Consider the following 20,560-nt stretch of genomic DNA (forward strand, 5'->3'; position numbering starts at 1 on the left):
TCTCCAAGGGACCTTTGGCTTAGAACAGCCTTTTCATCTTGGCCCTTTCCTTTATTTTTTTTTATTTATTATTTTGGTATCATTAATATACAATCACATGAGCAACATTGTGGTTACTAGATTCCCCCCATTATCAAGTCCCCACCACATACCCCATTACAGTCACTGTCCATCAGTGTAGTAAGATGCTATAGAGTCACTACTTGTCTTCTCTGTGCTATACTGCCTTCCCCGTGTCCTCCCCTACATTATGTGTGCTAATCATAATTGGCCCTTTCCTTTATAAAAGAGCAGTTCCTCTTTTGTTCTCTGGATTTGCCTGTGGTTTTGCTGTAGCTTCCATGTCCAAATTGCAAATTCTCTGTTATTCCCGAATAAACCTGTTTTTTGCTGGTGAAATATTGACTGCTTTATTTTTAAGGCTAACAATACATATGCAGCCAGTGAAAAATGTTCGGAGTGGAGGACCCTTGGGATGAGATTGATAAGTAAGTCAAAGTTTCTGAAAGGAAAGGAGCGACACACAGCAGCAATTCACCGGAGAATTCTGCTTTATTGGGGAAAGGTGCTGGGTTATATAGGAAGGGGCATGGGGTGATTGTGGTGTTACTTCTACGGGGCTGGTGGCTATTGGCTAGGTGCTGGGAGTGGGAGTGGGGAGAGAGGTGATAGGTCTTTAGGTGGCGCCGTCGGGAACTGAGGACCCAGAAGAGAAGCCAGAAGTTCGCCATCTTACTGGTGGGGGCCCTTCATTCCCCCCTTTCTCCTCTATGGGGTTGTGGACGTTGCTTTCTTTCTGACTGCCTCTTGCTGAACAGGGGTGGAGAAGGGAGTGAGGGCTTGAGGATTGGGGGGAAAGGGTTGATAGGACTCCCCACAGTAAGGACGAGTAGATGTGGACTTTTTCAGGTTGGAAATCAATGAAGGTTCCTTGTAACTATAGGTCGAGGACTTGTTGATTCCAATGGTGCCAAGAGGATACGGGTGCCAGAAGCCAGGCGTCTGTGGCCATTATTTCCAGGAACAGTTTCCAGCGGAGAGAGGGGTCCATCTCAGCGTGTGGTGGGGAGGTCACGTGAGGGTGAGGGATCTTCTGTGGCCAGAAGCTGATAGTTCCTGAGTAAAAGCTGGTTGAAATTTTGATTAGAGATTTTAACGACTTGGGATTTGATAAACTTTACTATACAAGGTAAGAAGAGACAGGCAAGAAGAATGATTATTATAGGGCCTGCAATGGGTTACAGCCAGGTAAGGAGGGGGTTTGTTGGTATTGAAGAGAATGGGTTGGAATTGGAAGCAGAGCGGAGGCTGGAGGCAAGGTCAGTGAGTTTGGTAATGTCAGTTTCTACAATGCCGGATTCGTTGATGTAATAGCAGCACTCTTCTTGATCTCGAAGGAAGACGCAGGTGCTGCCCTTTTCGGCTGTAAGCAGATCTAAGGCCCGCCGGTTTTGAAGGGTGACTTTAGCTAGCGAAGTTACCTGTCTTTGGAGAGAGGCTAGGGAATCGGCAGTGGATGTCAGGGCTCCCTCAAGTTTGTCGTTGAGATTTCTAATTGCCCATAGAGAGTGACCCAAGGCTTTTCTCGAAAACCCTGCCTCAATGGCTGAGGTGGTCAAAGAGATACTGACCGTGATGGGAAGGAAAGCAGCCCTTTTTTTGCGTGAGGGCAAGGGAGGTTGGAGCTCAAGGAATTCTGCCATGCCGTAAAGTGTAAGCTGTGGGATTAGGGTGACGAGAATGCAGGGTATATCGGAGTTGGGAGGCAGTGAGTTGAAAAGACTGCTATTACACTAAAAGAAGTGTCCTGGTTGAGTGAAAGTCTTAGAGCTGGAGGTAGGGGTGTAGATAGAGAGGCAGTGAAGGTGCGCTGGAGGGGTGTGCAGCTGGGCCTACACAGTGGTGGATGGTGAGATTATCTGCGTATTCTGGTTCCTACAGGGGTATGTCTGCCAGGGGGCGGAGGGGTTGTCCTTCTGCATGGAAGGAGTAGTTGGAAATATTAAGGGGCACGGCGGCCAGCAATGGGCGCTGTAGTGATGCGCACAAGAAACAATTGGCGGTGTTGAGGGTGTGGTTGAGAAAGATGGTGGTGTCTTGAATAAGCTGTAACTAAGAGTAGGAGGAATAAGAAGATGAAGAAGTGCTGTCAAGAGTTCGGATAATGACTTTTTCGGAATGTCTGATATCTGATGCAACTTGAGAGATCTGGGAGTGAGAGGGAACATACTCTCGAGAGATATGAAGGGTACCATGGGGGGTCGAGGACCCCCCATAGTAAACTGAGGCTGTGACCCCGGCAGCCAATCGAGAGTCCTAGGGATCTAGGATTGATAAGGAGAATGAGCTGTTGGGGTATTTCATGAAACGGTTGGAGGAGTAATACTGTGGGTACTGGGAGTTACTCATGTAGTGAATGGCGCAAGACCAGTAGGGACATCCCCCGTAGGTGTCTTGCCATCACCTGCAATAGGCTTGTCTTTGGTCATAGAGGAAGCAGAGGTAGGGAGAATAAAGGTAGCTGCTAGTGAACACTTCGGTGGAGGGAGGAAAGTGGAGGTATAAAGGCTCGGAGCAGCTTTTCAGAGGGCAGTCTGATGTGGCAATGAGGGCAGTAACTTTTGTTTGATGCTGTGTGTAAGTCTGTCTTACTTTGAATCACCATACAAAGGAGGCTGGGGTGGCGGGGAAGACAACAGAAATGAGGAGAAAAAGCAAGAGAGCGGTAAAGGAGGAAAAAGTCATGATTCGGGTATGGATGGCAAAGGGGGTGAACGGGATTTTGGAGGAAAGAGGACAGTAAGGTCAGGAGTCTGGAGGGAGGGAGAGTCTGTAAACTTTTGTAGGTTAAGAGATCCTTTAGGTGATGTGGGGACAGAATGGTAAGGGGTGCCCCGAATGTCAGTTTATGAGCTTCCTTCTGCAAGAGCTGTCCAGTGGCTAATGCCCATAGGCAGGGGGCTCATCCCCGAACTGTGGGGTCTAATTGCTTGGAAAGATAAGCTACTGGGGCAAAGGATGGGCTATAATATTGGCCTAGGACTCCTAGAGCTTGACTGGACCTCTCATGAATGTATAATGAGAAGGGCTTCGACAAATCAGGAAGATGGAGAGCTGGGACTTCTATAAAGGCTCTACGGAGCTTAATGAAGGAGTGTCGGGGTGAGGAGGATAATGGTTCTTCAGGGGGGCCCTTGCTGAGGTCGTATAGGGGTCTTGCCAACAGGGAGAAGTTAGGGATCCATGCTCTAAAATACCCAGCCAGGCCTAGAAAGGAAAGGATTTCTGTCTTGGTTTTGGGAACGGGCAGGTCAGAGAGGAGCCGTTTTCTGTCTAAGGTGATGGACTTTCTTTGTTGAGATAGAAGAAATCGGAGGTAAGTGACAGAAGGGGAAGAGATTTGAGCTTTGACAGGGGATACTTGGTAACTTCTGGAAGCTAGAAGGTTAAGTAGGGTGGCAGTGTCAAGTTGAGACTGTTCCTACAAGGGACTGCAGATTGTAATAAGGTGGATTCAGAACCTTTGTGGGAAAACTGTCTAAGTGAGTTGTTCAGAATGTCTTGTGTATGGGTCCGTCCAGGTGAAGGCGAAAAAATCTTGGGAGGAGGGGTCTCGGGAAGCCAACTCAGGGCAGCGATAAAAGGGTGTATGGATTTGGGACTAAGGGATGGATAGGGACGATGGCCATGTTGATGAGGCGAAGGTCTTGGACGAGGCGGAAAGATCTGTTGGTTTTTTTAACAGCTAATATGGGGGTATTAAATGGGGAGTGAGTGGGTCTGAGGTAATTTTGTTTAAAAGATCTTGAATGATGGGTTGGAGGCCTATGAGGGCTGAAGTGGTTGGGGGGTATTGGGCCTGACAGATATACTGAGAGGGGTCATGTAATTTGATAGAGGCAGGAGGACATAGAGCCACAGAGGGGCTTGTAATGTCCCAAATGCCCCTTCCTATATAACCCAGCACCTTTCCCCAATAAAGTGGAATTCTCCGGTGAATTGCTGCTGTGTGTCGCTCCTTTCCTTTCATTGGTGCCGAAACCCGGGAGACGGGACACCCCAACTGGGCCCCGTCTTCCCCCCGACACCAGCAGCAGCTTGTCCTCTTTTTCCAGCACTGGCTCCTCACACTCACCACTCCTCTTTGGCCTTTAGGTAAGTTTTCCCCTGGAGTGGGCCACTTTTCCCTGAGCTATCGCAGCGCCATTGACCGTGATTGTCCGACAAGGCCCTGACGCTCGGGGACGAGGAGGGAACTCTCCCTGCCTCAGGCCTTCACGGCTGCAGCAGACCCTCAGGCCCCCCTCCAACAGCCATAAATTGCCACCTCCGGCCTTCGCAGCTGCTGCAGACCCTCAGGCCCCTCCTCCAATAGCCATAAACGAGGTGACTCCTTTGTGGATGAGAACGCTCCCTTTTTCCTCTTCCTCCTGTTCTGCCTGCCGAAATCCGTTCCGTCTGCCAAAAACTCCTAGTACTAGGTACCTCGGACTCCGGCACTCTGCCTTCTTAGAGAAGTCTGGGTGACGACCCACACTTCCTAAGAAACCGACTCGTATACGAGTTTCCGCAGACCCCCAAGGATCATCGGGGACGCCCTTTGTCTCCTTGCCGTCTGCTCCCAGTCTGAGGATCTCCGTTCGTCTTCCCCGTTTGTCTCCTTCTCTGTCCTTTAGCCATGGGAGCCTCCTCATCCCTCCCTGAAAGTTCACCTCTTGAATGCCTGCTTAAGTATCTAGCCACCCTCTCCCTGACACCTGATATAAAACCAAAACTTCTCCACAAATACTGCTCTCAAGATTGGCCAACATACCCCCTAGACAATAGCAACCAATGGCCCACAGGGGGAACTCTTGATCCTAACATCACTCACGATCTCTTTAACTACTGCCAGCGCCTGAGAAAATGGAAGGAGATTCCCTATACCGAAGCTTTCCGCCTCCTCCTCCCGCACCCCCCAAGTTCTCCCAGCCTGCAAGCCGTCTCCCCTGCAAAAGCCTCCCGCTCACTCCCTTCCCCCTCCTCTCCTACAACCCCTCCCCCTTCCTCCACCACCATCTCCTCCCCCACCTCACCCCCCTGCAGATCAAGCCTGAGCCTTTCAGCCCCCCTCTAACTAAGTTCCAAGAGCCTCCTCTGTCTTTGCCCCCACCACCTGTTTCTCCCCCACAGACTGAGCCAGAACCCTTCAGTCCTCCTCAGACTCGGTCCTGAGGGCCTCCCAAAATTATCGCCCCCCTCCGGGAAGCAGCAGGATCCGAAGGCATTGTGCGTTCACGTCCCTTTCTCCTTAAGAGATTTAGCCCAACTTGAGAAACGCCTAAGTTCCTTTTCCACGGATCCCACAACATATATCAGAGAGTTTCAATAGACCCTCCAGTTATACAGCCTCACACATCATGACATTTTCATGCTCCTGGCCAACACCCTCCCTCCTGAAGAGCATAGACGAGTTTGAGACTTCGCCCAAACGCACGCCACCTAAACCCACAGGACTGACCCCACCTATCCCCCTGGCCCCACTGCTGTCCCCGAACAAGACCCACACTGAGATTATAACACCACCGTGAGTCTCCGCTCTCGAGATATCTTCGCCTGCTGCTTAATAGCAGGTCTGAAAAAAGCAGCTCGTAAATAATCAATTTTCAAAAGCTCCCTCCGAGTTCTTAGACAGACTCACTCAAGCCCTATTACAGTATACCAGCCTAGACCCAAAAACGCCTGACGGGAGACATGTCCTTATGACATACTTCCTAGCTCAAAGCTACCCCGACATTAAAGCTAAACTCAAAAAGTTAGAACAGGGCCCCACTACCCCACAGACTGAGATCCTAACAGTGGCCTTTAAAGTCTTCCATAACCAGGAGGAGGAGAAAGAACGCCGTAAACAAAAGGCTGATCAGGCCAAATTCCAAATGTTGGCCCAGCTGATAAAACCACAACCTGGGCACTCCTCTACAAACAAGCCCCCCACAGGAGCTTGTTTCAAGTGCGGACAAGAAGGACATTGGTCAAGGGCTACCACCCCATGCCCCAGATGCCACAAAAAAGGCCACTGAGGGTCTGATTGCCCAGCCACCCGAAGGGGAGGCTGGACGAACAACCCCCATCCTAAGCCCGCCGTAGTGGGGCTGGCAGAAGAAGATTGATGGGGCCCGGGGGCTTCTCGCCTGACCATTTCCATCACCAAACAGGAGCCCAGGGTTAATTCAATAGTAGACGGTCGCCCCATCTCCTTCCTCCTAGATACAGGAGCCACCTTCTCAGTCTTGCGGGAATACCGGGGCCCTACCACGCCTGCCATTACTCCTATAGTTGGGGTAGGAGGTAAACAGAGTTTCCCATTAAAAACCAGCCCCTTTTATGCACAATCCAAGACAATCCCATACCTTTTTCCCACTCCTTCCTGGTTATGCCCCAGTGTCCCATCCCCTAAGACGGGACATCCTTTCTCTCCTCCATGTTTCCATAACTATATCCACTCCCACAGCCCCCATTACTCCCTTTCTAATGGCCCTCATAGCCAACGACACCCCTCTACCCAATGAAAGCTCCAGTTCCGCCCTCATACACCCTGTAAATCCCAGAGTTTGGGACATTACAAGCCCCTCTGTGGCTCTTATGTCCTCCTGCCTCTATCAAATTACGTGACCCCTCTCAGTATATCTGTCAGGCTCAATACCCCCCAACCACTTCAGCCCTCATAGGCCTCCAACCCATCATTCAAGATCTTTTAAACAAAATTACCTCAGACCCACTCACTCCCCGTTTAATACCCCATATTAGCTGTTAAAAAAACCAACAGATCTTTCCGCCTCGTCCAAGACTTTCACCTCATCAACATGGCCATTGTCCCTATCCATCCCTTAGTCCCAAATCCATACACCCTTTTATCGCTGCCCTGCTTTGGCTTCCCGAGACCCCTCCTCCCGGGTTTCGGCACCAATGAAAGGAAAGGAGCGACACACAGCAGCAATTCACCGGAGAATTCCGCTTTATTGGGGAAAGGTGCTGGGTTATATAGGAAGGGGCATGCGGTGATTGTGGTGTTACTTCTACGGGGCTGGTGGCTATTGGCTAGGTGCTGGGAGTGGGAGTGGGGAGAGAGGTGATAGGTCTTTAGGTGGCGCCGTCGGGAACTGAGGACCCGGAAGAGAAGCCAGAATTTTGCCATCTTACTGGTGGGGGTCCTTCAGTTTCAAGAGTCCAAAGCCCCCTGGTCTAATGGTGCATGGCAATGAAGCCCACAGGCATCTTTTCTGCTTTACTTGCAAGTTTTGGTTCTAACAGGTAACCTCTGGTGGTGCATGTTTTACAATCATCAGGTGAGTGTATATACACTGAGGGCTGGAAAGTGCTTGGGACTCGCACAAAGTGACATCTATTTCCAGTGCCCTCCTCCCTTCACCTCCCCTTATGGTTAGACCCACATCCTTCATGTTCCTTTATTATTCTCCGGGCCCCTGGGTCTCTGCACTCAGAGCTCTGCCTCAGAGTCACGTGTATGTGACTATCTCCCTTCAAACTCCAGACTTAGTTTTCTCGCCCACCTCTACGTACTGGCCCACTAGCTTGGGTTCTGGTACATCTTACAAGTTCAATAAATGTTTGTTGAATGACTGCACGAATGAGGTGGGATCTGAGTCATCTTGCAAAAAAATACTGTTTGTACTAAGGTAGTGGGGGTGGAGAAGTGGCTGAGCGTACGTGAAGGAGGCTGCAAACTCGGCAGTCGGAGGGTGGACCTCACTGTGAGGCCAACTGTGGTGGAGTCCAGGCAGGGCCTGGAGAAAAGCACCCACCGCTCCGTGAGAGGTGAGCTGCAGGGAGCCTTCTACTTGCAGCCTGCCTCTGTTGAATTTCGGCTCTCCTTCCAGACACATGTGGGGAGGGTACACAGCCCCAGAGGTTCGTAGGAACCAGAGAGAACAAAGAACACGGAGGCACCAGATGCAAGATGGAGCAAGGCCTCATCTATAGCTATCTATCCCCAAAACAAGCCTCGAGCAGACTGCTTCTTTTCAAAACCGTCCTGCGTCTACTGAGGGTAACAGGACCGTCTCCCCGTAGAAAGGAGACAACTGGCAGCTCCTCTCCTACTCGCCAGCGGCCTGCGACCCCACTGCGGGCTCTGGCGCCCAGCAGCCGTGCCCATGCCCGCCAGGAAGCGGCTCCGGGTACGCAGGAGCGCGCCCAAGCAGGCGTGTCGGGAGCGCGCGCTGCTTGGGGCGGAGTCAGGCTCTGCGCGTCCCGTCTCCCGGCCCACAGACCCACGCCCTCACTGCCCGCCTGCCGGTGGCTGGAGAGCTGCCCGCCGTTTCGCCCACGGCGCGGGGGACGTGCAACTGACCCATGCCTGCTACCCAAGATTACGCAGAGCCATGAGCCGCCTGCCAGGGAGGGTGGCGGCGCTGCTGCTCGGGCTACTTGTGGAGGTAGGGGCTGGGGGCCGGGGCGGGGGGCCGGGTCGTGCCGTCCGGAGCGCCTCTCGAATGCGCTCTAGGAGCGCGAACAATACCGGGGGCGGAGGGGGGCGCAGTACCCATACGCCCCGGGAAGACCATCTGGGAGAATCCCAAAGGTCGAGCCGTCCAGAGCCATAGCTTTGCGGAAATACATATGTTCCGGTGCTGGAAGCTGTAGGGACCCTGGTGACGGAGCCCTCCGCACCCCTGGCCCTTCCCTACGCCTCTCTGCCGTCCCCTTCTATCCCCAGTCAACACCGCCTACCGGTCTTCCTCCGCGTTGCTTATCTCGCTCCTCGCGCGGGTTGGGGGACTCCGGAGTGACTTTTATGCGCTGTACTCCGCCCATCCCTTCTCCCCCGCGGAGGGCCGGGACCGGGGGGGAAGCGGACGAGAGGGTGGGGTGGGGTGGGGGTGGTTCCGGGAGCGGCGCAGGCGCGGAGAATCCCCGGTCGGCGGGCAGTGTGTTGGCTCTGGAGCGTGAAGGTGCGAGCTCGCGGTGCGGTTGTGGGACAATGTCACGGGAATGCCAGGGAAATAGCTGAGATGAGCAGGAGGAAACATTCCTGCACGTGACAATGAAGTGCAAAGCCTTCAGCTGAGAGAAAAATTCACGGAGAGCTTGCGTGGTGGTGCTCTGTGCTGAAGCCCAAAGGGAACTTGAAGGGATTGAGGGCGGAAACCCGGGGTGGTCGCAGCCCGCGTGGGTGGGCCGGCTGCCCTGGCTGGGAGGCTGTGCCCTCGGAATTAGGGCGTGCTCAACTCCCTATTCAGCTTCATTATTTTGAAGGAAATTTGCCTGGAATTAAAAAGTCAAAGTAAATGGGTAATACCCAGCTTAGGTCTCATGCTTTTCTTGTTTTACAGGGTTGTAAACTTTTTAATAATTGGGTGTTAGTGTTGAAAATGACTACGCGGTTTTCTTCATTTATTAAAAAATAATTGTTATAAAATGTTGGGAGGGAAAATCTTAGCTCTCTTGAAAGAATGGTTGACGGAAAAGTGTCTTACGCTAGGCTTCGCTGTAACAGACTTCCTGTTTTTGTTCTTAATATCCCCCTGGCTTGGTGTTCAATATTTTGGGGGCGTGCCAGCCAACCTGCATTCTTTCTACTTGTTAAGAATTTTTAAATCTTAGGATTACATCCCCTCCGTGACTCACTGGACAGAAAAATGGAAAAATGAATCTAATACCACTTTTGCCTAGAAACACATGCACCTGTACCTACACATGCAGTGCCGCCCCCACCCCTTTGTGAAGTCAGCCCTTGATGAAATTATCTCGCATTCCATTCATTGGCTGTACCTCTCCCCGCTCTTCCGTGTGTGTGGCTGTGCCCCGTTTGTAGCCGAGACCTTCCAGAGACTCAGTTCTTTTCAATTTAGTGGTTTTGTTGCATAGGAATTTATCATGTTAATATGAGTGTTCATATCCTGTCTGAAAGGTTGAATTGATCTTAAAGGCAGAACTATGACAACTCTAAGACCTGCCTGACTTAAGCTGATGCTTTCACAGAGTTGAATATCTAGATAATTGGCGATACTTGGTTTCAGTATTCCAAAAAGCAGGGTGGTGTAGTGTAGCCCACTTTTACAGGATGATTGTCCCAAGCACCTGCTTTGTCTGTTGTGGAGAGGTATCTTTCTGAAGATTTGAGATTTCTTTATAGTTCATCACATGACATTTTATACATGAGCTATGTATCAGATATTTTCATCTTATATTAGTTGTTCTGAGTTTCATCTAAAATTGGTGTTGAGAGAACCCCTTTGATACTTTTGAAGAGCTGAATTACATATATAAATGTGCAATTACAGTTGCTGAATCTGTGAGGAGGCAAAGGGCTCTCTTCAAGGTGAGGGCGTAAAACAATTGAGGAAAATATTTGATGGCTTCTGACAGCTAGTTGCAGCCTGGGATGCCTGTCTTTGTTTCACGGCTCCGTGAGAGCTGGTTTTATGATAGTTGCAGCGTTGTTGGTGATAAAGCATCTGGAGCTGCGGGCCTCGTGGCTGGGGTTACTCTTTTCCAGCTCTGTCCCAGCCAGACCTCCGGAATCATGCACTGGGCTTGTATGGGAGAGAGAAGTTCTTGAGTAGGGAGGGGACTTAAAAGGTGTTCTGAGAAGAGCTTCCCTCCCCTGCCTCACCATCCCTTTTTAGAAATACACTTACCTGTTAGACATAAAGACTGCATATTTTTTTTACTTAGCAAACATTTGTAGAGTGCTTACCTTGTGTCAGGCACCGTGCTAAGCACTTTATAAATATTAACTCATTAATCCTTTTAGCAATTAGCTTTTCCCCCTTTTGATTTCAACTGGGAGATGTTAAAGAACTTGCTCACTGTCTCACTGCTGTTGTGAGGGGCTTGCAGTGTGAACCCGGGCAGTGGGGCTGCACCTCACAGTGCTGCCCTGCTGTCTCTGCTGCTGCTGCATAGATGAGACATGGGGAGTCTGCACCTAGTGTGCCTGAGGCCAGTGGTGCACTTGGAGAGGGCTGTGTCCCATGCGATAGGAAAACCAGCAGAGTACTCTGCATCAGTCACACTTCCTTAGGGGGACCATAGAACTTAGCGTCCAAACTGGGACACTCCGGAGGGTGAAATCAGGCACTGTTAGTAACTGGGCTTGCACAGCAGGCATCAAGGACTGTCTGGGGAAACCCTGGTTGTCTGCTCTTCCCAAAGCTCAGGCTGGGCTTAAAGTAGGAACAGGCTGCTGACAGCACCATCCCTTCCCCAGGGAGGCTCCTTGGGGGTCTCATGGCTGAAGTGCCCTTTCTTTGCTGTTGACTCAGGGCTCCTATGAATTGCATGAGGAGCTGGTGAGGGCCTTTATTTCACCCACCCCGCCCCCGAGTCGCTGCATGGCAGCTGCGTGGGTCCCAGGCACCTGGCCACTAATGTGGTCACAGAGTAGGGGAACCTCAAAGCTCTTTTCCTAAAAGTCTAAAGGCCTGTGCTTCTGATGTGCCTGCTGGCTCCTGTGAGGCCCTGAGAGCAGTGGCTGCGGGAGGTGGGGGTGCCAGGCTGTTTGCCAGTAGCCTTGCTGAAGAATTCCCTGTGGCCTTTCCTGGACCCAGCTGCACATAGAAACACAGAGAAAAGAGGTCCCGAATCTGGTTGTGCTTTACTTGAACCTGGAGGATAATTAGGCCCCAAGTGTATGTGCCTCCCATGGGCTTTCATCACAGGGCACTGTTTTCTAGATGTATCGTCACTGTGGTCTCTTTCTAGAGGTTGTGTTGTGGACCCTTGGGGAATATACTTAGTGGTATTTGTTCTGAGGGCTCTGTCCTTCTTAAGAAGCCCAGAAATGTGTAGTTTGACATTCTCTGGTGCAGGTGCCGGGGGTCTGCTGTGTCCACTTCGCAGGGATGATCTCTGTGTGGTCCTTTTATGAAGACAGGGGCATCAGGGTCTCAGGTCAGTCCCTGGAGCAGGCAGTGCAGACCTTTAAGCTGGCTGGCTTGGGCTTCAAATGGTCCCTGAATAGCCTCTTGGCCAAGGAAAAGGATCTCCTGGAGAGAGAGAGATTTAGGAAGTGAACATTATTTTTTGAAACCAAGGAAAATAAGAGAATTGCTGTTGTTTTTCTAAAATCATGTATGTTTTGATGCCTGGGAGTTTTGAAGTTAGAACCAAGTCATGTTTAAGAGTGTCTCCTCCCAAATGTTCCCTGGGCCTTGCAATTCCAATGAATGTGGCAGCCCCTGGGTGCCAATTTTCTGAAATAAACCTTTTCAACCCTCCTACTCTTTAGAGTTTTTAGAATCTGAGCAGCATGCAATTTGAATGAGAAAGAAGCTGCATAGGAGGTTGAGTGCTGATGGAGGCACAGTGATAAAAGAGCAGGTTGTGAATGATTTGCTCTGAGTGTGAGGAAAACCTGGTTCCAGGTGTGAGCCAGGGGACTTGGGCTCGGACTTGGGGCTCTAATGGGCCCTGTTTACTTTTGGCTTGTGCACTGCTTTAAAGGCCACTGTGGGGAAGTGACTCTAGAAGTACACAGTGTTCCCTTGATTATCTAGCCATGGGATGGCAAGTGCTTCTCCTGGAACTTGTTTATCATCTCCTCTCGAGAAGACCTCTTAATCGTCACCCTCAATGAGGACTATCTTGACCAGCCTGTATAAAATTCCAGCCCCTGTCCCTCCCAGCCTCCTTGTTCTGACCAATTTCTTTCCTCCTTTGTGTCTGTTACTTTCAAAATATGATGGCATTTACATGGTAGGGTTATAGGTTTTGCTCCATTTTATTAATTGAAATATGCCCAGGTCCTAGAACAGTACCTGGTACAGATTAGGGACTCGGTAAATATTTGAATGAGTAAGTAGATCAGTGGGTGATGACTCTGGGGGACGGAGCTGAGTAGGTTTATAGTAGATCTATAGTAGAAGAGGGGAAGGCAGTTGATAGTATGAAAAGGGACTCTGAAAGGGGGCACCTGTGCTAGGACTTGGATCTAATCATTGTTTGAACCTGTAGGATGGAAGCTATTTCTTAAAGCATCAACTTTTTGGACAACTTCAATTGTTTTACGTTTTCTGTTATATTGAGGACAAATTTCTGCATTGTTTCTACCTGGTCCACTTCTGTACTCTTGGGCTTTTCAGAAGGAATATAATCACACTGATAGCCCCTCAGTATTTGAACACAGCTGTTAGGATCCCCACTGTGTTTTTCTCTAGTCTTTTCTGCTGTCATTTCTACCAAGGCGTGGTTTTGAATCATTTCACCATCCTCACAGCTGCCCCTTGAAAGTTCTGCTGAACTGCATAGTGCTCAGGAAATCCTTGCTGTCTGAACACAATTGGTCCTAGAAAAAGGATACTTACAGTTAATCCACTTAACTCAAGTATCAAATCCACTTAAAATAAGGATCAAAATTTTGTAATTAGTAGGAAAAAAAGTTTGATTGACTTTATTTTGGAAGAACAAAACCCAAATTATAAAAGTAAGTTAATTCTATCCTAAGTACTCATTTTTAGAATTATTAGAGTCAAGTTTGGTGGGTGGAGGGGGAGATTAATTTTTCTGATAAAAGTCTGTGATATATAACAGGTAGTCTTCATTTGACATTGAAAGTAGGTAGCATCATCATAGTAAAGTTTTTTTTTTCTTTTTTTCCAGAATTACTTGCTGTGGTAATCAGACCTCCACTTGCACCTCACATCTCCAGCTTCTCTTGGTCTTTTTTATTCATAGAATTCTCTGTTGGGCATCTTTTGGTCATTATTAATGGCTTAACTGCCATATTCTCCTGCCCCTTTCATAGACGTCATGAGATACTTGTATCCGTAAGGGCACTTTGCTCTCCATTTGTGTGGTGTTCTTGTGGCATGGGCCTGTGAGCCTGACTGTGGAGTCGCGGGTGTTAAGAAGGCTGGGGTGCTGGCACTCTATTTCCAAAGTGATGAGTTCCATGGCCAGTACATTTTGTCATGAAGCTTTTGGCTTGCCTCTGATCTCTCCCCAGTAGGACTCACTTGAATAATGAGGACACTGTTCTGTAGGTGTGGTCTCACTGGCACGGTTACAACTCTTGTGTGGACCTTTCCAGTTATGCAGACAAGGTAAGCCAAGAAGCTCACAGTGAGTTTGTGGTGACATTCAGTGACATTCAGATCTTTTAACAGTTGCTGCTGGTAACAGAAACCCTCACAATAGTTGTGGAGCTCTTTATTATAGTTTTTAAAACCTAAATTGAGGACTATATGTTGATTCTGATTACATTTCCCATTTCATCCTTTATCTCATCTGAAGCCTGTCAACATCTGAATACTATTTTAAAAATCCAGCCTCCTTTACAGATTTGATTATCATACCATTGTCAGCTTTATCCAACTGATTAATAAAATGTTGAACAGAGCTGAGTCAAAGATGGGGACCTACATCTGGGCTGAGACAGATGATTGAGATTTTAACGTGGAGAACATTGATGTCCTTAATATTAGGAAGTCAGAATTCAGCTTTAGGTATGAAGTGTTTGCCCTTGGTGAGGAGAGACAAACAAATGAGAGTCAAGAACTCAAGGAGCAAGATAACTAAATTTGGGAATTATTTGCACTCATGCCTCAGAGCAGTGGAGAAGAAGCCTTAAGCAAGCCCATTGTATTTGGTGATTAGGAAGTGGTGACCTTACTTACTGGGGTTAAGGAGTCAAGAGGACAGTGAAGGAGGGAGGCAATGAGTATATACAGATAGATAATTTCAGGAAGTGCAGCTCATACTTCAAAGCTCTTGACAAGAGAACAGCACCCTCAGACCAGAACAAAGAGGGAGAGATAGTCAAGTCGTCCTTCTCTTCTGCACTTCGGCTTTCTTCCATGGTTCTAGTCACCTGAGATCAGCTGCAGCCCACAGCAGGTGACCATACTTCTGATGTATCAGCAGGTCAGGAACAGTGTAAGGCGATGTCACAGTGCCTGTGCCATTCACCTCCCTTCATCTCATCATGTAGGCATTTTGTCATCTCCCATCATCACAAGAAGGGCAAGTATAGTACAGTAAGATACTCTGAGGGAGAGACCACATTCCCATAACTTTTATTATAGTATGTTATAATTGTTCTATTTCATTATTAATCATTGTTAATCTCTTACTGTACCTAATTTATAAATAACTTTATCATAGGTATGTGTGTGCAGGAAAAAAACGTAATATATATAGAGTTTAGTATTGTCCAAGTTTTCAGGCATCCACTGATGGTCTTGGAACATTTCCCCTGCAGATAAGCGGGGGGCTGTTGTAGCTTACAAATCAGGTTTGAAATCGATCAGTTGCATGCTTGAAGCATGGGGGATAGCTGGATGGCGTCAGGTTTCATTTTGGAAGGTGTCTTAGTCCATTTGTGCTGCTATAACAAAATGCCACTTACTGGGTAGCTTATAAACAAATCTATTTCTCACAGTTCTGGAGGCTGGGAAGTCCAGGATCAAGGCACCAGACCAGCATGGTGAAGTTCTGGTGAGGGCCCATTTCCTGCCTCAAAGCCAGCTTCTGGCTGTGTCCTCACATGGTGGAAGGGGCAGGTAAGAGTAGGGGGTGTCTGGGGGGTCTCTCTTATAAGAGCACTAATCTCATTCCTGAAGGCTCTGCTGTAATGATCTAATCACATCCCAAAGCCCCCCCCCCACCTCCTAATACCATCACATGAGGCATTAGGGTTTCAGCACAGGAATTTTGAGGGGATGTGAATGTTCAGACCATAGCAGATGGCGGCATGACCGTGTGTTGTGGAATCTCAGCCATTTGTGTATTGGCTGGAAGTCTTTGAGTAAATTACTTAAGATCTCATTGACTCAGTTGAGTCTCTTTTAAATAAGAAGTGCCTTAGTGTAGAGGAAGGCCCTAGGAGAATCCCCCACTTGGAACTTCACTCTCTGCATAGGTTGGATCAACAGATTGTGAACATTGGTAATTGTTTCTGAGCAAGGATCCTGTGCCAAGACAAATTAGAGGCTGCACATCTGCAGAGAGGTCTCTAAAATGTCCTTTTGTTTAAAAATTGTACTTGCTTGCCTTTTTCGTGCATCTGTGACTAGATTGAGAAGAAACTTGATTGTTACTCTCTAGAAGAAAGGAAGATTGTGATTACTGTCATCTTTGGTTCTTAATTTTTGCCCTCGGTAAAGTGCTAAGAGGGTCCAAACTAGCCCTTTCTTCCTTTGCACGCTGTTTGGACAGTGCAGTAGGAGGCAGAAGCCACACAGGTAACATTTTGTCTTTAACTGGGAGTAAAGGTGAGTGAAACCCTCAAGCTCTTTAACTGGTCTCTGTCTCCTGGTGTTCTGTGACTTGTGACAGTGTTGTAAAAAGAGTTAAAATATGGCTTCATGGAGAAAATGGGAATAGATTTGAAACTCTTGTGTGGGATGGGGACTGTGTGTATGTAGGATTTGTGAAGTTCCTACTTGTTGGTTCTTCATTCCATTAAGTTGGATAAAAAAGAAGCCTGAAGATGGAAAGTGAGATGGGAAGCTTGTGGAGTGTGTGTCGCCCAGTCCCTGCAGCCTAAGGGCATCTTTCTAATACTGTTGCAGGATCTCCTCCTTTATTAAAATCACAACAAACCTCAGATGCGCTCTGCTGACCTCAAGATAAGTTTGAGGCCACTCCAGTGCCTCAGAGCCTCTTCAGGAGGCCTGCTTTCTTATTCCTTTTTCCTCCTTTCTTGCTACTTTTCACCTACCAGCTCAGAGATTGTTAGCTTTTGTATACTCTCTTCAGGAAATTTCAAAAACTGTATACCCCCTCACAACGTTTTAAGTTGACATGTATCTTTTTTATCATAGATTTTAAATGATTAATACATTTGATCAAATGGCATCAATGGATTTGTTCTCTCATATATTGTGAAAATTGACTATAACATTACTCTTTTAATGTCTTCAATGGAATCTAAATACCATTGGCAATTTGATACTGATGATCATTCTTTTAAAAATAGGCAAACTAGCTCATCTCTAGTAACTGGAAATCTAACTGCATCCTCTTTTCTCTTTGAACTTGAACTTCTATTCTACTTCCCCCATGGAACTTTATTCTAATGAAATATGTATTTATGCTTAAAAGTCTAGTTTTGATCTCTGTCATTTTTTTTGTAACAAAAATATGTATCTAAAATCATTTAAAAAATCTTCAGACAAACCTTCAAGAGACTAAAAATTGATGTAATAGATTGAGTTGCCATTATATTTATTATTAGGCATTTGATTGAAACTGTAAATATATTACAGAATGATTATTATAAACATAAACAGAAAAGTTTACTGAAAATAAATTTCCTAGTGGGATAGGTGAGGATTTTTTTCCAGTTAAGAGTATGTATTACTGATGGAAGTTGAAGAAGTTTCATATTGACTTCTCCTGTATCATGTGGCCAAGCCCCATGGTAATCTATGGTTAGGTCATCTTTTGATTTAATTGAAAGCAAAGAATTTGAGTTCATCTGAGATGTAAGGTGTGTGTGTTAACAAAAGACTTTCCTTGACTAAACTTTTGCGAGGTTCCTCCGAGCTGTCTTCACAATTAGGCCTCTACCTTGGCCTCTCATGTTTGCTCGCACTGGGCCAGGTTCAGTTAAAATCTTGCTATGTCATCCCCAAATCCTTGATATCCAATCACTTTGAACTGCCTTAAGCAAGAATGTTTTCAGTTTAGTGAGAATGCTCCTACTCCTGATGTCTCTTCTTAATGATATTCCATCCACTGACCATCCCCCTCTGCTCCTTGGCTGTAAGTCCCCGCTTGTCCTTACTGTATTAAGGAGTTGAACTCAGTCTCTCTTTCCCCTATTTCAGTAGTCTTGAATAAAGTCTTCCTTACCGTTTTAGCAAGTAGCAAAATAATTTCCCAACAGTGTTGATATCAGTATTTGCAATGGCCTCAGATTGGTACTCTGGACAGTTTTCAGTTCAGACCAGCACATCCTAGTAAAATTAGGAATGGGTGAGAGGTGTACTTTGCTTTGTAAAGGGGGAGATGGTGATTGTGAAGTGCCCAGTTGGCCAGCCAACAACTTGACCAGGACCTGTGTTGTCAGGCAGGTCAGTTTTAGGAAAGATCTATGGGAGTTGAAGGTCTTGACTGAGATTTTAATAGTATGGAGGAATGTCCCTTAGGAAGTCTTTAGTACCCCAGCAACTTCCCTGCCCATCTGAGCACTGACTGTTCATAGACTGACCCGGGGAGATTGTAACAGTTACCTGCACCTGGGCAGACCAGTTTCATCCAGATCTCTGGGCTGGCCCCAGCCACCTTTATTTTTCACTAGATGCTCCCTGCTTCTGAATTGGTGATGAAGTGTCTTCAGTCAGCTCAGCCTGACTAAACTGCTTACTGATGGCCGCTGAAACCACCGCAATTTTTCCCCATCTCACTGACTGCCATTTCAACTCCTCCCCTCAGGTGATGTCCAGGAAGACTATGCTGATTGTCCTGTCAGGTATGGGTTATGTTGGAGCTGGGCAAGCAAGCCACTTCCAGGAGCTCCTAGCTCATGTGTTTCAGTTGCCTGTTTGTGGCCTGTGAATCCTTTAGACTTTAAGCTCCTACAGGGTCTGCAGTCCAGATGCTGGCAGAGGCAAGGGGGGTGGAATCAGGAGCCTGAAAGTGCAAGTTAGCCTCAGGAAAGAGGGTGGGGATTTGAGGAGGGAAAAGAGATGAACAGGAAGGAAGCCTCAGGTGTATCTGAGGTTTAGTGGAAAGAGGTCGGGCCAACAACGGTAGGATGTCCTGGGCTTTTTAAAGTAAGCCATGGAGGTGAGCCGGAAAGGATCTGAACTATAGGTAATGGCAAAGGTCTGAAATAACTGTTGGGGAGGGGCCACTTGGAAGCTGTGTACCTGTGCGTCTCAGAATGTCCATGGTTGAGGTTTAGGGTGGGCATTTCTAACAGTCCTGTAGTTACAGCCAGGTGCCTGGATTGCCTCCTTTGTGCACAGGACAGCGGGATGGGAAGGTGGCTACCTATAATTGATATCAGTGGTGGGCATCATAGCAGTATGTCAGGAGTAAGAGAGTTCCGGGGGTTACTGTTAAGATGGTTGATTTAGGGTCATTGCTGGAGTGTGAAATTAGAAAGGGGTTGGTGGATTGGAAAATGAAGAGGGCATCGTGCTAAAAAAAAAAATTGGAGGTCACATGGGAGTGAGGTGAGGGTATGTGGCAGATCTAGTAGACATGAGCCTATGGCAGAAGGGGAGGGTGAGGATATTGTATCACTGATTTTGCTGAGAGGTCTGTGTATGTTTCTTGTGACTTGTGTAACAAATCACCATAAACTTAATGGTTTAAAAACACAAATTTATTTTTTAACAGTTCTGGAAGTCCAAAGCCCTAAATGGGTCTCTCCAACATCAGGGTGTGGACAGCAGGTTGTAGTGGAGAATCTCTTTACCTGCCTTTCCAGCTTCCAAAGGCTGTCCCTGTTCCTTGGCTTGACCGGTGGTCCTTTCTGCCATCTTCAAAGTCAGCAATGTAGTATCTTTCAATTTCTTTCACAGTTCTGCCTCCCCGTCACTCATAAAGGCTCCTGTGATTACACTGAGCCCACCTGGATGAGTCAGGATAATCTGTCTATCTCAGCATCCTCAACTTAATCACATCTGCGATGTCCTTCTGCTATGTGAGGTGACAGATTCACAGGTTTCCAAGGATTAGATTGTGTATGTCTGAGGGGAGAAGAGGCATTTTTCTACCTGCCTCAAGATTGAAAAAGATGATTGCTTAAAACAGATATTGTAACTAAATCACTGCTAGTGAAGGGTTTTTATAGCCCATCACTGCGTTGCAGGGTCATTCTGTGGGACCCTGCAGGGTGCAGTTCAGAGCCTTGCTGATAAGGGCTGTGGAGTGAGTGATGAGTGAATGCAGGCAACCGTTCACCACACTTCATCTGGGGGTAGTGAGGATCTGCCAGCATAAGCCTTAGGTCTGTTTTATGCTTTGAGTTCTTGGCAGAAAGGCAGTAAAAATATGTGGAGGCTGTCCTGGTGAAAGCTGAGGTTCACTTCCAACTTTTCTGAGTTGCACAAGAGGATGAATCACAAATGGGGAAAAGGTTTCTGGAATAATGGAATTGAGGCCACAGATTACTTGATGCACCTGATGCTTTTACCACTTCCTTGCAGGAAAGAAGACACCTGGGCTCGGCCAGCTAAGCTGAGTGGGAGTGGCCATCCCTGTGGTGGCTGGTGCGGTCAAGGCTGCCCTTAGAGATTTCCTCCTTGGACAGAATCATACATCTCCTATAAAACTAGAGGTTTATGGGCTATTTTGGGTGTTCATTAATTTATATGTGTTTCCTCTGTTGTATTTTTGTTAGTAGAGCTCATTGAGAGGATTCTAATACAAGCAGTCTTTATATTAGTACGATTATAGTCCTTGAAAGTATATATTTATATGTAGATATGATGTAAGTGAAATTTGTTTTTCTTTTAAAAACTCTCAAGGAATTTCATTTTCAGCCAAGGACATACTGCTCATGTGAAAATAATTGGCCAATACGGCTGTATTTAATGAGGTGAGGGACAGGGAAACGAAGAGGAGCCTGTACCTAAAGAGTTTTAATACTTTGAAGCTTAGG

The 20,560-nt window shown here is 47.4% G+C and overlaps 1 protein-coding gene and 1 long non-coding RNA gene across 4 annotated transcripts in view; one reads left to right on the plus strand and one right to left on the minus strand.

The window, feature by feature from the left end:
• Window positions 1-533: 533 nt before the first annotated feature.
• LOC130684453 (uncharacterized) lies at window positions 534-8,878 on the minus strand. Its single transcript, XR_008998750.1, has 2 exons — window positions 8,731-8,878; window positions 534-1,127 (listed from the first exon to the last, which is right to left on the minus strand). It is a non-coding gene; the product is annotated as an uncharacterized LOC130684453 (long non-coding RNA).
• VOPP1 (VOPP1 WW domain binding protein) overlaps window positions 8,247-20,560 on the plus strand; it is a 117,750-nt gene continuing 105,436 nt past the window's right edge. Inside the window, exon 1 of one of the 3 annotated variants that reach the window (XM_036910333.2) lies at window positions 8,247-8,435. In XM_036910333.2, coding sequence (XP_036766228.1) covers window positions 8,382-8,435 — 54 coding nt within the window. In that variant the 5' untranslated portion in view covers window positions 8,247-8,381. Of the gene's footprint in view, window positions 8,436-8,891; window positions 8,952-20,560 lie in introns of those variants that run through there. The other 2 variants (XM_036910336.2, XM_057505310.1) reach the window with 2 other exon arrangements.

This window comes from Manis pentadactyla, chromosome 7, assembly GCF_030020395.1.
Source record: "Manis pentadactyla isolate mManPen7 chromosome 7, mManPen7.hap1, whole genome shotgun sequence".
Lineage (NCBI taxonomy): Eukaryota > Metazoa > Chordata > Mammalia > Pholidota > Manidae > Manis > Manis pentadactyla.